The 19,915-nt window shown below is 36.9% G+C and overlaps 1 protein-coding gene across 2 annotated transcripts in view; it reads left to right on the top strand.

Moving 5' to 3' along the window:
* The window catches only part of fibcd1b (fibrinogen C domain containing 1b), a 240,568-nt gene that overhangs the window by 79,682 nt on the left and 140,971 nt on the right, over positions 1–19,915 (top strand). For both annotated transcript variants that reach the window (XM_049475223.1, XM_022667860.2), the window contains one exon: positions 14,561–15,040. In XM_049475223.1, coding sequence (XP_049331180.1) covers positions 14,561–15,040 — 480 coding nt within the window. The remainder of the gene's footprint in view (positions 1–14,560; positions 15,041–19,915) is intronic.

The following is a 19,915-nucleotide window of genomic DNA, read 5'->3' on the forward strand; positions in this document are numbered from 1 at the left end:
TTCTCCTTCTGTGGTTCACCGACACTCCGGCTGAAACTCCACCCTCTTTGACTAAGTCTGCCTAACAACAGAGCGATCTATATTCTGATTGGCTCAACGAGAGTACATTATAATATGCAGCCGATGGATTGGCAAGCGCGAGAAATACCATGTGTGGCGTGTGAGCGCGTGAACTCGCTGAGGCTCTCAAAGCGTGAGACTTGAGAACACTGGTTTACCTGTCATGTGTTTTCCAGCCATGTGCTAATGTTGTGTTTTGGTCCTGTCTCCGCCCTAGCCCCACCCTGTCTTCAGTTATTTGTAACCCCGCCCCCTCTTGATAGATCCTCCGGTGTTTCCAGTTTCCTGTTCCCTCCTCGTGTATATAAGCCCCTTTGTTTCAAGCCTTCTTTGTCTAGTCTTGTGTTTGCTGTCTGTGGTCTTGTCAGGTTTGTTACATATCTCATGCTGTTTGTTAGTTTCCTGTTTTCAAGTTTAGTCTTCTTTAGTTTAGTATTTAGTATAACTTTGGTTTATCTTGTTTGTTTGTTTGTTTGTTTATTAGTTTGTTTATTTAATAAATATAAATATTCTGCACTTACGTCCATTCCTCTTCTTATTCGTATCAATTATTTTGCTTCTCTGATTTGGGAAAATGTTTAAATATTCTATAGCATAGTTGGTGCTTAATAATGACATTCGTTTAATATTTGTTTTAATTCTAGGCTATTGTTTTTGTAAATGTTGTTGTTACTGATTTTTCATTTTTGCTCCTGATAGAATATTGTTTAGTGCTCTGTGCTATAGAACACTAATGGGAAATCTGAAGTGCGTTTCAGAGAGTTATTTACTCTCCACTGGATTGGAAATACTACAGTTGTGCCCCTGTGTAGAGTAGATTAAGTGTTGTTGGTACGCTGCTGTTTGATTAATGCTATAACTTTAGGCTATGCTATAGATTTGCTGCTTAACTCCCTGCTGAAGAACCTCCGCCTTCACTTCTTAAAGCTCTTATTTCCCCCCTGTGTTTCGCCGCTCACGCTGCACTGTCGCTCATCTACGAATAGAACTCATGCATTTTTTGCATTTATGAGATCATTTGCATCAATCTTTTAGAGCCAAAATGTATGTCACAATATATGTCTTAATTTCATTCAATACAATAGAATTCTGATACCGATATTGTCACACCTCAGACTTTGTCTTGTGTTTTCCCTTTTTTTTTGGGTCCTTTTCTGCTTCTGTCCACTGTTCTCTTGTTTGTTTTTCCTCCCTATATGCTCCTTGTCATCTGGAATCCCCCTGTCTCATTTGTAACCCCGCCCCCTCGTTATTTCCCCAGGTGTCTCTTGTCTGTGCCTGTGCTTAAATATCCTGTGTTTCTATTCTGTGTTCTATTCTGCTTTATCGTGTAATTACTGTCAGTTTGAGCCTCAGACCTCTCTTTTTTTGTAAGTTTCTGTTTTGGTTTCTTTATTTTGTTTGTTTCTTCGTTTATTTTTGCTTCTTTGTTTAATAAACCTTGTTGGTCCTTTGTGTTTTTATTGTATAGTCTTTGTTAATTTTAGTCTCTTTTTAGTTTTTTTTTTTTTACTCATTTTAGTCTTAGTGTTGTATCTTTGTCCTGTTTTTTGTTCTTAGTGTTTTAAATTTTTAATGGCCACTAATAAAAGGTAAAAACACAAGACAGATATAGGAGCAAGGAAGAGCAAGAACAATACAATCTCATACAAAAAAGGATTCACACACTCATTGAAATCATTGAATTCAGGTGTTCCAATCACTTCCATGGCCATAGTTGTATAAAAACAGGCATCTAGGCCTGCAGGCTACTTCTACACAGCAAAATTGACAACTCTTTTTTTTTTTTATTTAATACTGTCTTAGATAATATATGGTCCCGCTTACTACAGTGTTAAAATTACTCTACATTTTTAGAGTTAAATCAACACCGCATGGAGTCACATATAACTTGATGTAACTCTCATCAGTGTAAACACATTTTGCCTCACAGGATAAAACAACTCTTAAAATTGTTAATTTAGTTTGTCTGAACTTAAAAAAAAACATATATATATATATATATGTTTTTTTTATTTATAAAAAAAGATGAATGAATGAATGAATGAATGGGTGGATGAATAAGCTTAATAATTGGTCTGGAATAATTGGTCTTAATAATTGTTGGAAGTTCCAATACCTCGTGCTGATCACCATCACCCTTTGGAGTGATGAGGGGAAAGAGTGCCATCTACCCACCCAGAGAATTCAAGGCCAATTGTGCTCTCTCAGGGCTCCGGCAGCTGATGGCAAGCTGCATGACCTGGATACCAACTAGCAATCTACTGATCCTAGTGGTGAAATGTTTTTTCCATATTTGTTTAGGTTTTAAATGGTAAATTATTTTTTTTATTTGGGCCACAAGTAGGGTGCGAGTTGCAAAAGGTTTATTAGAATAATAAACTACTTTATAGGTCCACAATATAGATCCACAGTTAAACACTGTAGCTCATATGCTGCTGCATAATTCATCAGCTACTCTCAGCTCTATTCATCAGTGCTCAGTTGTCCAGTTATATATTAGAGTGGACCACTCTCAGCACAACAGGGACATTGACATAGTAGTGACACGTTATAGTGCATCAGAACAGTAATGTTTCTGACTTTTTCTGCACATCAGGGTCTCTGCTGGGTTGAGAGTGGACCACTGTCCAAAGCCATCAAATCAACAGAAACTGACCACTGCTGAAGAGCTCCCAGACAGACAGTAGAAACTATAAATAAGAAAGGATTTACAGCTCACTATACTTTTGCCAAAAGTGCTTCTTTGAAGCAATATATAGTACATTTCAGTGGGTGGATCTTGAAAATTATGGTTTCAAATTGGTCTTCAGGTTCCTACAGCTGGTCTAGATTTGTTCTGTAGCCTCATATGTATTAATATTGAGCAAAAATATAAATTTTCTTGGGGTCCGAATAGACTTGTTTGAGAGAGAGTTGACAGGGGTCTGATATGGGAAACTCTGCCTCTTAGTGGTTTAGCTGGAAAGCAGAGTTTCCATTGGTCTGCATTGCCATGAGTTACGGTTTACAGTCTATAGAGAAAGTGCTATTTTCACTTAGTGAAAGTACTCGTCTAATTAACATGTTGACCCCGCCCCAATAGGCAGTCTTTCATCATGTAACACTGATTTGACTGTTGATTTACACTTAACTCAGCAAATATTAAATCAGTATATGATCTATAAGGTTCCATAACTGATTTGTGATATTCATATTGGCAATAAGCCATTTTTAGGATGCACTCAATCTCTTATTCTCCCTCCCTCACATACTGTTTCCAATGGTTGATGTAGCTATATCCCTATATGCTAATAGGGGTGCCAGGAACCAATGGGAATGAGTGTGAATGAGAGTGAGACTGGCTGACAAAAAATAAAAAAAATAAAAACCTGGGAAGAGTGATCTGACGGGACTTCATCACGTCTGGCTTGGACTAAAAATATCAGATTTGTATTTAGTGGGTTGTATTTAAAGTTGCTTTAATGGGGAATTAATTTGCTTTTAGGCAAACTGAAAAAAAACAGGTTTAATATGGAAATCATAACCTTTCATTAGACCCACATAAAATACCCATAAAATGATACTCATAGATTAAATGATGCAATGTGTTAAGCATCACTTATCACATTTCAGGTTATTAATTTACTCAGTTTTCTACCTTTCCCTACCTCTTTAGCTGCACAGGACTAGGATAGCATTCTTCGCTGAGCTAACTAAGCTAACTAAGCTAAGTATTTGTTTGTTTACTGGTAGACTGACCGTGTTTCTCTGTGCAAATTTTCTGTGTGTGTGTTTGTATGAGGGGCTTTACATTATATTGCAAAAGTTCTTGCACTTACTTAACGTTAGCTAGATTAATTCATTCACCAGTCTTTTTTCATTTGTAGCCTTTTTCAGAGGGCCCTTTTGTAATTGTGATTTCGTGAAACATTTTATAAAATTCTCGAGCAGTAGTGGTAAAAAAGGTCCTAAATACATTATATGTATATGTGCATATACACCTCTGGAAAAAATAAGTAACCACTTAAGTTTCTAAATCAGTTTCTCTGATTCTGCTATTAATAGGTATTTGTTTGAGTAAAGTGAACATTGTTGTTTTTATTCTATAAACTACGGACAACATTTCTCCCAAATTCCAAATTAAAATATTGTCATTTAGAACATTTATTTGCAGAAAATGAGAAATGGCTGAAATAACAAAAGAAATGCAGAGCTTTCAGACCTCAAATAATGCAAAGCAAACAAGTTCATATTCATAAAGTTTTAAGAGTTCAGAAATCAATATTTGGTGGAATAACCCTGTATTTTAATCACAGTTTTCATGCATCTTGGCATGTTCTCCTCCACCAGTCTTACACACTGCTTTTGGATAACTTTATATCACTCCTGGTGCAAAAATTCAAGCACTTTAGCTTGGTTTGATAGCTTGTGATCATCATCCATCTTCCTCTTGATTATATTCCAGAGGTTTTCATTTTGGTACAATCAAAGAACCTCATCATTTTTAAGTGGTCTTAAAGCTGTGCATTTACATTTAAAGATTTACATTTAAAGAATCAGTGCATGCACCTTCTTGCAGGCTTTCTTTAACAAACTTTTTAAACTTTTAAAACTTAAAAGAGGCTCTGCATCATGCAAAATGTAGCATGGGTAACACTGATAGCAGCAACATCTCACTTTATTAGTATCAGTAAGTGGAAAAGTGCTTTGTAATCTTCTGTTATTGCGCTGAAAGATGACTAAATGCCAACCTTAACCTGCATAATCTACTGAGCTTGATAATACATTAAAGGATTAAGAGCTGTAGAGTATCTAGAGTCGGGAATAAACACACAGGTTAGGTTATCGCAGCGTTTAATGAATCTTATATCTGATTATATTTAATTTTATTTCATTTGCTTGGCCTCCGTAACACACATTCTCACACACCCGCACTCGTTTAATCTTGCGTCTTTCAACGATATTCCCATAAGTGTGCGAGCATTCCCGCCTGATTCATACTGTATCTCATAACAGCTGAAGTGTCCAAGGCTTATGAATATTTTAAGCAGGAAAAATGTTTCTCGCAGCCGCCGACACACCCCCATCTGCTTGGGTATGTAGTGAACACGTACACACACAGTGTTGGACAACTCATATTTCATTATACGTGTGTGTGTGTTGTTGTAAATACCAGGGGTGGAAAGCAATGAATTACCTTTTTTCACATTACTGTAATTGAGTAGATTTTATGAGTAATTTGTAGTTTTTAAAGTAGGTCATTTTTCTTTTACTCAAGTACATTTTAACATTTTAAGTAATTTACTTCACTACATTGGAAAACTCCTCGTTACTGAGTAAAAAATGAAATGCTGGGAAAAAAAAACTAATTGTCTGAATTAAAAAAAAAAGAGGTTTGTTCTCCATGGCAGCGCAGCTGAACTTTTCCCAGCAGTGTTTATTACGGTTAGCGGGAGAGACGCTGTGTAAATCAGCTGTGTGGTGTGGGGTCTGTGTGCGCTGCTCTGGGGAGCCGGTGTTCTGTCGAGTTATGCTACCCATCGATATGTGTTTCTTTACGGCACTGCGCATGCGCTCACCACTATTTTTTTGTAATGTTTTTAATTATATTTCCTTAAGTTTTTATTGGGAACATTAAACAATCTGCTTGGATGTTATAAAAAACATGTAAATATTAGTTAAAGCATAGCAATGGCAAGTTATATATTATTGAACTGTAAAACTATAAAAATACAGTTCATAGTCACCTATATGACCATAACCGTTTAACAAAAAAAATGGATCATAGAAATCTATGCCACTTGTTCTTGAAAATGTTTTATGGGGTGGTCTGAACAAATACTGCCTGAAAGGTCCAAATTATTATGTGAAATAATAGTTAATTAAAAATGATTTAATTTATGATTTGTTGTACTTTTTTTACATCAAATAATTAAAAGTAACTATGTAACTTTTACTCAAAGTACATTTTAAATTGAGTACTTTTTTACTTTTACTCGAGTAGATTTTTAGATGGGTACTTTTACTTTTACTTGAGTAGAATTTTAGCAAAGTAAAGGTACTTTTTCTTAATTAAAAATTTTCAGTACTTTTTCCGCCCCTGGTAAATACAGCACACGTGTGTGTGTGTGTGTGTGTGTGTTTGAGGCACTCTGGGAGGGGTAGAATCCCCTTCTAATAAAATACAATAGAATCAGATGGGAATAAAAATAGCTCCCAGTCCGGCGAGTCTCAGCTGGAGACGCACAGCAATAGGATGAGGCGAGAAAAGAAAACCCAAAGCACAAGCAGTGACAAAACCCATCAAACCGAGGGCCAAATCCTTCCTCTTTGTCTTCATAATAAGCTCACCCTCTCACTGTCCTTCACGTGGAAGATTAACACATGATTCCGGTACTGTAGTTCTTCGTCAGCGCGAACCAAGCAGCTGCTCCACGCCTGTAGCTCCTCAGGGCATAGAGGATAATTCACGCTTCAGAATAAACCTATCTACTCTCTGCATTCAGTTACATCCAGAGATAAAAGCATTGTGATGAGCTTGTGGTGGCATTCATAATGAATCCAGTGCAAAGAATAACAAGATTAATATTGACTTGTAAAAGAAAGTAATGAAAACAGATCGACAGCAGGATTGTTACAGCTTAAAATTCTTAAAAGAAGACTTTTAATATCTGAAATTAGTATTGTATTTAAGGGTCCTATACCCTACACCCTGTGCAAAGTGTGTCGCGATGCTCAATGCTGCCTTACACCCCTCCAACAATCTATTTTATTGTCATTATATTTGAGTACAGGTACACAGTGTACCAAAATTAAGTTCCTCCAAAACCATGGTGCAACATGGCACAATAATACAATAGACAAGCAAAGTGCAAATGTGTAACAAATGTGCAATATTGAGCTTTAACCCTACAATAAATACAATACATACAACAGGCGAGACAGTTTAACAGCTCCAAAGCTGTTGCAGAGTCTGGTAGTGGAGGCTCTGTGTGTTGAGGAGTCTGACTGCCTGGTGGAAGAAGCTGTTGCAGAGTCTGGTAGTGGAGGCTCTTTGTGTTGAGGAGTCTGACTGCCTGGTGGAAAAAGCTGTTGCAGAGTCTTTTCGTGGAGGCTCTGTGTGTTGAGGACTCTAACTGCCTGGTGGAAGAAGCTGTTGCAGAGTCTGGTAGTGGAGGCTCTGTGTGTTGAGGATTCTGACTGCCTGGTGGAAGTGGGGGCTCGGATACTCTGGTATCTTCTGCTGCACGAAGAGTCAGTACATACATATTAAAAATAAATATTGTAGATATATAGATATTCAAATTTAATTACTTAAGGGTCATTTAATTTAAAACACACTTTCATTTTATACTTTAAAAAATTTCTAATTAAATTAAAATATATTAAAAATAAACAGTAAAGGTTTTAAAACCTGACTTTGTAACATGAACTTGTGTATCTAATTAAAAAAAGTGTATACATACTTTATTAACTTCCTTCCACTACCAGAGCAGGAGTGTATCTCTTGAAGACTGAGCTCTTCAAAGAGCACATACTCTCCTAACACCTCTAACAACAAACTAACTACTTCTAACCTCATTCCCTTCTTCCCTTCCTTTCCTCCTCTATCCCACTATTTCCATTTGGCCTCCTTTAGGCCCTGTCCAAAAAATATTTGTTTTTGCCTTGAACTTCTATGTCCTCTATTGCTAATGTACATTATAATTTGTTAGTCACTTTGGATAAAAGCGTCCCCTAAATGTAATGTAATGTAATGTAATTAATGAGTACAGAGATAATTCAATATTTATAGGTATTGAACATATCGTCGCTGCCCAATGAAAATATATCCAATATATCTCCCTTTTTTCTTTTTTAGATTTTTAATTTACTACATCATTTGAACATACAGATTGTCCCTTAAACTGTACCAATTTTCTTTTTTTTGATGGAAGGACCAATAGAAATATTTCAAAATGACCTGAAATAAGGAAGAAGCTGTTGCAGAGTCTGGTAGTAGAGGCTCTGTGTGTTAAGGAGTCTGACTGCCTGGTGGAAGAAGCTGTTGCAGATTCTGGTCGTGGAGGCTATGTGTGTTAAAGGAGTCTGACTGTCTGGTGGAAGAAGCTGTTGCCCTACTGACTTCCATTGAAAGTTAAATTTTTTTTTCCCTCTCTTCTGTAAAGTAACTGTTGTGGGGATACTTGTTTTTTATTGGACAGCGACATAGTGTGTTACTTACTGTACAGTGCTTCTTTTTCACATCTTATTACCACAATTGCATCTATCTTTATAAATGCCGACATATTGCTCTGAAATTAAGAATGATACTTATTAATACTGATAACACATAGCTTAAAACCTGTCAATATGTGGCCATTTTTGAGATACACCAGTTAATAACCACCACAGATGTTAAACAAATTGCATGGGGGTGACAAAACATATATTATAATGCATGAATCGACACAACTGTTATTTTTCAAGCAAGCATGTCAGTGTTTGCAATATGTAATCTGGTTTAGCCATTTGTGATATAGGAATAATGTCATAAAACTCCACTTAGAGAGAGATGGAGGGAGAGAGAGAGAGAGAGAGAGAGAGGAAAAGAGAGAGAGAGAGATTTCTTTGCATAAACAATTCTTTCATAAGTGCTTCCAGAAATCCCATCCATTTCCCAGCACTGTTCATAAAAGCCAATCAAATTGCGAGCCAGTAACCATTCATTAGCATGGGCCAATAGGCCAAATCAGCTCATTTGCATATTAATTTGCAGTCTCCACAAGGGAACATATGCACAGGTATTAATTAGGCGAAGTACACAGTCATGGTTAATGCACACTGTTGCACATACCAATGTTAGAAAACGTTTTGAAACCAGGGGACACACACACATTCACACACACACACACACATTCTCACACACACAGTCTCACACACAGTCTTACACACACAGTCTCACACACACACAGTCTCACACACACACAGTCTCACACACAGTGGTTTGAGGCGAAAGCTGGTTTCATTTTCCTCCTGTTAACTGAGGTGGATGATGAGCAAAGAGGAAGAATAGATTAATTGTGTGAAGCAGGTAATGAAGTGATTGAATAATTCACCATGATCTGTTTGAACACAGAGAGTGATTAGGCAAATATATTATAATTACACTTCCACAACATTAAACATTCAATAAAGCAGATTCTCTGATAATAATAATCATAATAGGAAATAAAAAAAACCCTGAGAAAACATTTGCAAAAATGAAAATTGCCTAATAGATGCAGTCACCGCTTCTAATGGGAAGTGAAGTCATCCTGCATTCTGTGAGCTAGGGAAAGACAGTAAAGAAAGTTAGATCAGTAAATATTTTCATTGAATAAACTGAATAATTAGTTACAGTATTTACATAACTGTTTAAAAAATACATTCCTAATTGAGTACTGACTATAATAGAGTATTGATTTTTCCGGGTGCCAAAAACACTGAACAGACAAGTGTGGATACAAAACATATAATTTATTAAATAAAGGGTCAGGCTTATAAGAATAGTCAAGGACAGGCAGGGTCAATAACAAAAATGAAAAAAAAAATGGCAGCATAAATAAACAATAGATCAGAGTGAGTAGGCCATAGAGGTCATACACAGGATATCAACAACAACAAAAAAATAGGTCGATTCCAAAACAGCTAACAATAAACAAAGGGCTAAGCAAAAGAGAAGTCGAAGTTGCAAAAAGGGTCAGAAAAAACAGGACAAACAACAAAAGAAACGCAAGGTAGAAGAGCTAAAAAAAAAAAAATTAAAACCGGGTGAGGAGTGATAGAAAACAGGGGCTATTTATACTGATGGGTACAGGTGTGAGCAATCTCAATAGCATGGTGAGCCAGAAAGCCAATGCATCACATGATCCGGCATGTCCAGATGGTTGAGTGCCGGTGCATCTTGGGAAATGGGGTCTTTTTTTGGAGAGAGAGAACCCGAGTCAGTGACAGGCAGACAGACAGTGATAGGACTGACACTATGAACTTTAATAATGAGCATGAACCAGTCGGTAGGATAAGGAAATAGAGTGCAAAATGAATTCCACAGAAATGCAGGAATTTTATATAGAGATTTTCAGCAACAGCTGAATTTATTTCAACAGTGTTTTTAGTAAACTACCTGTACACTTGTAAAGTTCTCAGTGTCTCGTTTTAAAAGTCAGGGCCTTCAGAATCCTACCAATCAAGTGTGGAGCTACTTTGAGCTTGTTATTAGTGTAAAAATAATGATTTCTTTGCATGGGCAACTCTATGCCCCTATCACCAGCATTGTAAGCCTGTTGGGAGCATCGGCTAAAAGTGCTGTATTCCGGAATGCTGGGAGTGTATAGAGGTGGGCTATTGACAAATCATGTTTGACAAATCATGTTTCACTACAATCTGAGTCTATTTCACACTAGATTTCTTCTTTAACAATCATGTTTGGCAGAACATATTCATTTTGATAGATAAAGGCAGTATAAATGAGCCTCCATATTAATCTTTAGTTGTTTTTTTGAAGCTGGTTGGTGACTTGAAGCTCAGCATTTTAAACCAAGTGCAGTGGAAGATTTAGATACGGGTGACATGGGTGAGTTAGTACTTTGCGAAGTATTGCCAACCATTTCATTGTGTATTACGAGCAAAGGTGGAAAGTAACTTATTACATTTACTTACATTACTGTAATTGAGTAGATTTATGGGTAATTTGTAATTTTTAAAGAAGTTTTTAAAATAAGTAATTTTACTTTTACTCAAATACATTTTGACACAAGTGTTTTACTTCACTACATTGGAAAACTCACCATTACTGAGTAAAAAATGAAATGCTGGGAAAAAAAAACTAATTGTCTGAATAAAAAAAAAATAAAAGTTTTGTTCTCCATGGCAGCGCAGCTGAACTTTTCCCAGCAGTGTTTATTACGGTTAGCGGGAGTGACGCTGTGTGAATCAGCTGTGTAGCCTGAGGTCTGTTTGCGCAGCTCGGGGAAACCGGTGTTCTGTCGAGTTATGCTACCCAGCGATATGTGCTTCTTTACGGCACTGCGCCGACCAACAGTTTTTTGTATGTTTTCATGTTTTTAATGATGTTGTACTTTTTTAACTATGTAACTTTTACTCAAAGTACATTGTAAATTGAGTACTTTTTTACTTTTACTCGAGTAGATTTTTAGATGGGTACTTTCACTTAAGTAGAATTTTAGCAAAGTAAAGGTAATTTTTCAGTACTTTTTCCACCTCTGATTACGGGTATTGTTATTAATCTATGCCTCTTTACTGTTGTCTCCTTTTTTGGTTTGGCATTTGATTCGATTGCTTTTCTGGCTTTTTGACCATGCTTGTTTTTTTGGTTTATGTCTTAGTCTAGACCATGTATCTATCTTGCAATGGTCTCTCTTGCTTTGTTACTTAGTTTAAAATGTACTTATTCTTGTACAATTTAGCTCATGGTAAATAAACAGATTATTATACTTAATATCTGTGAGCTTACACCTTTAACCAAACCATTGGTTCCAAATGTATGTGTGAACACAAATGTACACACTACTAATCAAAGATGCAACATACCAAGACCTGGTATTGAAGTGTCACCATTACCAATATAGACGAAAAAGCCAAACTTTAAAAGTTCAGTTCCTCTCAATAAAACTCGAAACTAGAAATATCAATAGATAAAGTAAAATATGAAGAACCATTCATTACAGAGCATAAAGAATATGCACATAATGTACATTTTTTAGGGAAAATAAAATTATTTGGTGGAGTTGTTTCACATCGTATGGAAGCTTTTCAAACTTTAAAAAGGTTCTTCACGCCCAAACGTCTTGTGCACTAAGAGGGAAGTTTTGAGGCAATCATTAGTGGTTCATCAGTGGCATAAATCCAGAGCAGACTTTTGGCAGTGCTTTCTGAGATAGCAATCAGTTTTTAGCATAAACATCGCTAGCATTAGGGTGTGAGAAGGAATAAATGTGATACATGATCATTCGACACAGTCACAGGCTTGATGATCCTTTAGAGTTTTGCAATCAGACGTTATTCCGTGTAGCATACGAGGACACATCTGCCGGGTAGCATCTGGGAGACGGAGAGCGGAAGAGCGATGGATCGATGGTTAGCGCACCTGCATCTATTCTTCTCTCTCTCTCTCTCTTCTTTGCCTCATTGGACTTTGCTAAGCTAATTGCTTCCAGGGGCTTTTAAAAATCACTCTCAGTGCTGTCGGAACCGTTATGCTGATGATTATGATAGGGCTAATACCCGCCCTCCCCCACCGTCCTCCTTCTCTTGTTCCTCCTCTGTCACTCGACTTATTTCTCATTATCATTTCCTTATCGCTGTCGCCTCATCGCCTTTATCTCTTTTATCTCCATCTTTCACTCCGCGTGCCTCTCTTATCGCTCACCATAGGCATAGGAGATTTGCAGGGAGCGAAGGGGATGTGTCCTTCCCAGAAATCCCTGCTCAACATAACCTTGTAAGCTATATATAAACAGAGTGTTAGGACCAGTAGAGTTTATACCGACTGCCTGGAAACAGTATTTAAAATGTAAAATAGCATAATAACTCTAAGTTGTAATTTCAAGCTGTTGGCAACTTAAATTTCCAAAGTTAAAAGGAACACAGTATGTAAAACTCACTTTTTGCATGCTTTGTACATTTGGGATGACTTGGATTTCTGCATTAAATTGATCATTAAATGTGTTCTGATCTTCATCTAAATCACAACAATAGACAAACACAGTCTGCTCATTAAACTAATACCACAAAAAAAATACTGTATATGTTTGCATGGTTTTATTGAACACAACATGTAAACATTCACAGTGCAGGGTGGAAAAATTGAATGTAAACCTTTGGATTTAATAACTGGTTGACCCTCCTTTTGGCAGCAAAATCCTCAACCAAACTGTTTCAGTTCAGCTATAATATTCTTGGGAAATCTGATAAGAATCGCTCTCTTGATGTCATGATGCCACAGCATCTCAATTGGGTTGAGGTCAGGACTCTCCAGAAGGCGTATTTTCCTCTGTTGAAGCCAGTTGTTGATTTACTTCTATGTTTTAGGTCGTTGTCCTGTTGCATCATCCATCCTCTGTTGAGCATCAGTTGGCGGACAGATGGTCTTAAGTTAATCTTAAGTTAGTCTTAATGATAGCCTGTGCCAGAGATTTCTGTAAGTCTTTAGCCAACACTCAAGGATTCTTCCTCACCTCATCGATCATTCTGCGCTGTGCTCTTACAGTCATCTTTACAGGACGACCACACCTAGGGAGAGTAGCAACAGTGCTGAACTTTCTCCATTTGTAGACTGTTTGTCTTACCGTGGACACATGAACATCAAGGCTTTTAAAGATACTTTTGTAACCCTTTTCAGCTTCATGCAAGTTAACAATTCTAGAATGTAGGTCTTCTGAGAGCTCTTTTGTGTGAGGCATGATTCACATCAAGCAATGCTTTTTTAAGAAGCAAACTGATTCAAAACTAATGTTTTTTTTTTGTTGTTTTTTTTTTTTTTTAACAGCAGGACAGCAGCTTTAACCAACACATCCAATCTCATCACATCCTGGCTCATCCTCAATTAGCTCTTAGAAAAGCCATTAGCCTAGGGGTTCACATACGTTTAGCCATCTCACTGTGAATGTTAACATGTTGTGTTCAATAAAACCATATATATATATATATATTCTTTTGTGTGGTATTAGTTTAAGCAGACTGTGTTTGTCATTGTGACTTGATTGTTGTGGCTTAGATAAAGACCAGAACACATTTAATGATCAATTTATGCAGAAATCCAAGTAATTCCAAAGGGTTCACATACTTTTTCTTACAACTGTGTTTTCACTTGGATCTTGACTGGCCCTTTAAAAGATCCAAGCTCAAAAAAACAACCCATACATTTGTTTGGGTTGGTGTCAGGCACCATGTGGTTCTATGAACCATTTGGTTGTCTCCCTTATTGTGACGTCACAATAAGGAATCATGTGCCTAAGCCACTACACAGCAGGATTAGTCAGCATTAGTCAGACTTCATCCGATAGAGGAATCTGTGGCAAGTCAGCAGATAAGGTGCACACCAACACTTTGTCCTCAATAGCCTGGTGGTCTAACTGCTGAGCCACCACTCCCACAGGGTCTGTTATGGTTTGAGGCTTTATCATTTCACAACTTTGTTGGCAGCACTAACACAGAAAAGCAAATTGAGGTAATTTAAGCATCTACACTTAGAGCAATATATGCTGCCTTCAATATGATATATTTTCCAGAGACTTCTATGCATTTTTCTATAAGGCAATGCAAAACCACACAAAGGGATATCTCCATTTTTGTTGATTTTAATTTACTACATGATTTTAATAGACAAACACCCAGCAGTATAGTATAGAAACTGCATACACTACACCAAAAGATGGCTGCTAATTGAATAGAAGGTTTTATGATGCTTTATACTGTATTTGCCACCATTACTCTTTAATTAACACATACATCACTCTCTCTTTCCCCCCACTTGTAGAGAATGAGCTGCAGTTACCTGCTCTGCACCATCCTTCTCTTTGTGGCCGTCCTCCTCGCTGTCACAGTAACCGGCACCATCCTCTTTATGAACCACTACCAGGCCCCGCCCATGTCAGACGGCCCCCCCCACATCACCACCAACCAGGACGAGGCCAATGCCCTGGTCACGGTGGAGAAAGGCGACGGGTCACGCATTAATATCTTCATCGACCCCAACTGCCCAGACTACAACAGCAACTTCCTGCGGCTGGAAGGCGTGCAGACATCCCTGCTGCACTCCCTCACGGACCATGACACTGACCTCAAATCAGTCAAAGGCCAGGACCGCGCCTTACTGGTCAACCTGGCCGAGGAGGTGGCCAAGCTCTCGGCTCACGCCGGACAGCTGAAGATGGACTATGAGTCTCTGAGGAGAGGACAGGGCAACCTCGGACAGGACCTCAACGCTCTGCAGACCGAACAGGGGAGGCTTATACAGGTAGGCCTGTTTGAACTCCTACAAAAAATGCACATATATTTACAGCATATATTCAATGTTTTATACTTTTTCATGTGTTTCCTATATTGTAAATGAATACCGACATCATCCAGACTACGAACGAACACTTTAAGATTAGTTAAATATTAAAGAAGTTAAATAAAAAATATATAAATAAATAAGCACTCTGTAAAGCGTTTACATGGGCTTTTATCTGGGGGCTGTTAACTTTCTGTTTCTGAGATTGATAAGATAAGATCGAAAGAACTTATTCTGTACAAAAGAGGAAACTCTTTTTGTCTTTCTTTCCTGGGGCAGTCCTGATGAGAGCCAGTTTCATCCTGAGGTCTTTGATGTTCTTTGCAACTGCACTTGAGTATACTTTTAAAGTTCTTGAAATGATAAAGTTTTTTTTATCTTTAATTAGTTGAGTAGTTTTTGCCATAATATGGATTAGAACATTAATCAAATAGGTCTATTCTGTATACCAACTCTACTTCTTTACAACTTTACAACTGATGCTCTCAAACAAATTAAGAAGTCAAGAAATTTAAGTAATTAACTCTTAAGAAGTTGAGCACAGCTGTTAATTGAAAGCCATTGCAGGTGACTCTACCTAATAAAAGTATCCAGCCAAGATGCAATCTATGCAAAACTAAAGTATAAAACATATTTTGGTTTGTTTAACACATTTTGTTTGCTAAATAATTGTATTCCATATGTTTTTCTTCATAGTTTGGACAAAACAGCAACTACTTTAGACTAGTGAGATAAAACCTTTTTAACATTCAATTAAAGACAATGTAAAATAGTTTATTTTAGCTTATTCTGGAGTTTTTTTGTAATAATTTTATTTAGAATTTGAATTTTTTGGCTAATTACCCAACCCACTCATTAGGACTCCCCCTATCACTAGTAATGCCCCAACACCAGGAGGGTGAAGACTAGCACATGCCTCCTCCGATACATGTGAAGTCAGCCACCGCCTCTTTTTTCGAGCTGCTGCTGATGCAGCATTGCTGAGTAGCATCACAGCGACCTCGGAGGAAAGCGCAACGACTCGGTTCTGATACATCAGCTCACAGATGCAGCCTTGTGCTGATCAACATCACCCTTTGTAGTGATGAAGGGAGAGAGCGCCATCTACTCACCCAGAGAGAGCAAGCCCAATTGTGCTCTCTCAGGGCTCCGGTAGCTGATGGAAAAATACATGAACAGGATTCGAACTGGCGATGACCTTTATAGCACTGGACCAACTAGAGCCCCATTGTGGACAATTTCTATTGGTTCAATGGTCTTTTGGTTTTTCATTGGACAATGTCAATATGAGCATCAGCATTTTTGTGGATGTTAAAGTCTTTGTTGAGTTGAGGTTAAGCCACTAACTACAACACAAGTCTTGAGATAATTCCAGTCCAGTTTAAGTCATACTGCAGTTAACTGGATGAGGGTTGGGATTTGGGATATCTGGTAAATGTGTGGTGCAATAGGATTTCATCCCAGTGTTCCATAATATCTGATGAACCAGGCAGACACACATACAGATTTAGCCCTGCTCAACCTACAGGTGTCACCGAGGATGTAGGTAGGAGTGTCAGCGCTGTGTTCTGCTTGGACATGAAGCAGAAAGTCAGTGGAAGAGTGGGCTTGACAGGAAGCTCTCAGGAGACTGCTGTAATCCTTATCTGACAGGACTGACACTCTGAACCCTTCAGCTAGTGCACTCCCACCAGTGGGATTTGCCGTGGCTGGTCCCTGGTTGGTGTAAGGCCACCCATCCCGTGGGACTGGAATGTTTGGGGTAGAGCGTTTAGCATCGAGTGTGTCACGAAAATCAGCTTTATTTCCACTCGTCCAGATAATCCGGGTACCACTTTAAAATAAGAGTACCTTTATAAAGGGTTTATAAATGGTTAAGTTTATTAATGGTTACTAACTAGGTTGTAAATGCCTTAAAAATCATTAATAATCAGTACAATAATAACACATACGCAGAAATGTACGTAGACCTGTTGTTTGCCAAATAGTGAAGCCACAGCCACATAACTGATTATTAATGATTTTAAGGCATTTACAAACTAATTGTTAACCATTAATAAACTAATTGTAAACCATTTATAAACCCTTTATAAAGGTAGTCTTATTTTAAAGTGGTATCCTACCAACCACACACTTGCTGGTTTAAGCTCCACGCTCCAAATATAATACACTCCAGTGACATCTTTCATTCATTATGTTCATAACATTTTTGACACAACGTTTAGAATATGGTGACCCTGTCAAAAAAAAGGTAATTACTGAGTTGTCTTTTAATTTTCCATGCCACCTTAAATGGTGTAGATGGTTCAGTCTCTGACAGAAAGGTGGAAATATGTATGTAGATGAGTTGGATATTTTTTGTTAATCCCTTATGAAACAATGTTTGAATATTACTTTAAAAACCTTTATTTATACAGTACAGGCCAAATGTTGTGACACACCTTCTCTTTTTCAATGCGTATTCTTCATTTTCATGACTCTTTAAATTGTAGATTCTCACTGAAGGCATCAAAACTATGAATGAACACATGTGGAGTTTTGTACTTGTAAAAAAAAGTTTATATTCTAGTTTCTTCAAAATAGCCACCCTTTGCTCTGATTTGCACACTCTAGCATTCTCTCAATGAGCTTCAATAGGTAGAGTCACCTGAAATGGTTTTCCAACAGTCTTGAAGGATGGAGTTCCCAGAGGTGTTTATTAGCACTTGTTGGCCCCTTTGCCTTCTTTACTCTGTGGTCCAGCTCACCCCAAACCATCTGCACTGGGTTCAGGTCTGGTGACTGTGGAGGCCAGGTCATTTTTTGTTAAGAACATAAAACTCCACATGTGTTTATTCATAGTTTTGGTGCCTTCAGTGAGAATCTACAATGTAAATAGTCATGAAAATAAAGAAAACACATTGAAAAAGAGAAGGTGTGTCCAAACGTTTGGCCTGTACTGTAAATAATATGGAGCTCTTTAATGCTCTGAGCTGAGATTAATAAAGCTAAAGAGCTGTTTATTCTGTTGTTGGAATTTTGTTATGAGCAATACTTTAGCATTTATTTTCTTAAAACTAATGGGTTTTAATGGGTTTCCAATACTTTCTATGTCTATGTCTTTCTAAGAGCCACTCTTGTACATTAGTGCCTGTTTACTAATGTCTTCTAGTACTGGTTTCTTGGTGGTTCCATCCCATTAAGTTATTATTATTATTGTTGTTTTAGAAGCAGATTCTTTAGTGTCATCTTTCTCTCTTGACTATGTCCCCCTTTCTCTCTCTCTCTCTCTCTCTCTCTCTCTCTCTCTCTCTCTCTCTCTCTCTTTGTCCTGTTACTCGTTTACTTTGTTACTTGTATTTAATTCAGCTAAATTAAGCAATTTTACATTAAAATGCTTTACACATGCTTGCTTCACCTAAATTGCAAACAATATAAACAGCTTACATGGTTAATATTTGCCCTTTACCTTTCTTATGTTACATTTCTTTTAAAAAGTGCTACTCTTTTTTTATTAGTTTTTTAATAAAATGTAAAAGAAAATGAATTAAACTCAAGATATGAGTAGAAAATTTGTTTAGTTTCAAATTTACAAATGAAGCAATGTTTATTAGCCCTTGTATTAGCCCTGTATGTAATATAAATGTGTGTGTGTGTTGGGGGGGGGGGGGGGGGGGTTTGGTTACAGTGTGTGTTTATCGAAAATGTGTTTTGATATATGTTTTTCACAAAAAAATGAGCCAATGCCAATGAGTTTGAGTTAGAATTTTTTTTTTTGTATCATTTGATGAAAAATGAAAACGGGTCCCACAGACCTGAACACCACACAAGGGTTAATAAAGAATCTCTGGGTATGAGAGAGACACAAAAACACTTTTTGAAGTGGCAGAAGCACTAGAAAATTTCAGTGTTTGAGGAAACACCAAGTAATGTTGGCTTGCATGTTGTTTACTGAAGCCCCAGTACTTTTATACAGTGCATTGTAGTAGTAGTAGTAGTGTGAAACTGAAAGAAGGTATAAATAATATTAAGAAATACAAAAAAAATATATTATAAATAACTTAAGTTACGATTAGCTATAAGCAAAAATAAAATCCTAGACCCTGTATGAACTAATCAACTTAAAAACAAAGCCTCTCCAAGGCTAACACTAACAGATGAATAGGTGGACTTTGCTTATTCGGCTCTCTAGCTTGCTTGAAGAAAATGGCTGCTATTGTCATTTTCAGCATTAAGCTAAAATTGCTGATCAACAGTTACTGTAAAAATTTATTTGCAGTAATTGGTTCAATGGAGGGTCACAACAGATACTAAATGCAAAGGTTCACATACTTTTGCCACTGACAAATAATTTTAATAAATAAATGATTAAGTATATGTTTGACTAATTTGTTTAACTGGGGTCGCTTTATCTACTTTTAGGATGTGTGTAAAAAATATGATAATGTTTTAAGTCATATTTATGCAGGATAGAATATAAAATAGTCTGAAAATTTTGGTTTAAATAAAAAGTTATGTTTGGAGAAATGACAACACTGCATTCCAGTATAAGAACCTATCTTACCCTGTCTGTGAAACATGGTGGTGGTAGTATCATGGTTTAGGCATATTTTGGTGCATCTGGGGCAGAACGGCTTGCCTTCATTGATGAAACCATGAATTCTGAATTATATCAGAACATTTTAAAGGAAAATGTTAGCACATCTGTATATAAACTAAAACTCAAAAAAAAAAAAAAAAAAAAAAAAAAATATATATATATATATATATATATATATATATATATATATATATATATATATATATATATATATATATATATATATGAAACCACCAGTATTCCAGAGTTATATCAGA

The sequence above is a fragment of the Astyanax mexicanus genome, chromosome 1 (genome assembly GCF_023375975.1).
Source record: "Astyanax mexicanus isolate ESR-SI-001 chromosome 1, AstMex3_surface, whole genome shotgun sequence".
NCBI classification, from domain to species: Eukaryota; Metazoa; Chordata; class Actinopteri; order Characiformes; family Acestrorhamphidae; genus Astyanax; species Astyanax mexicanus.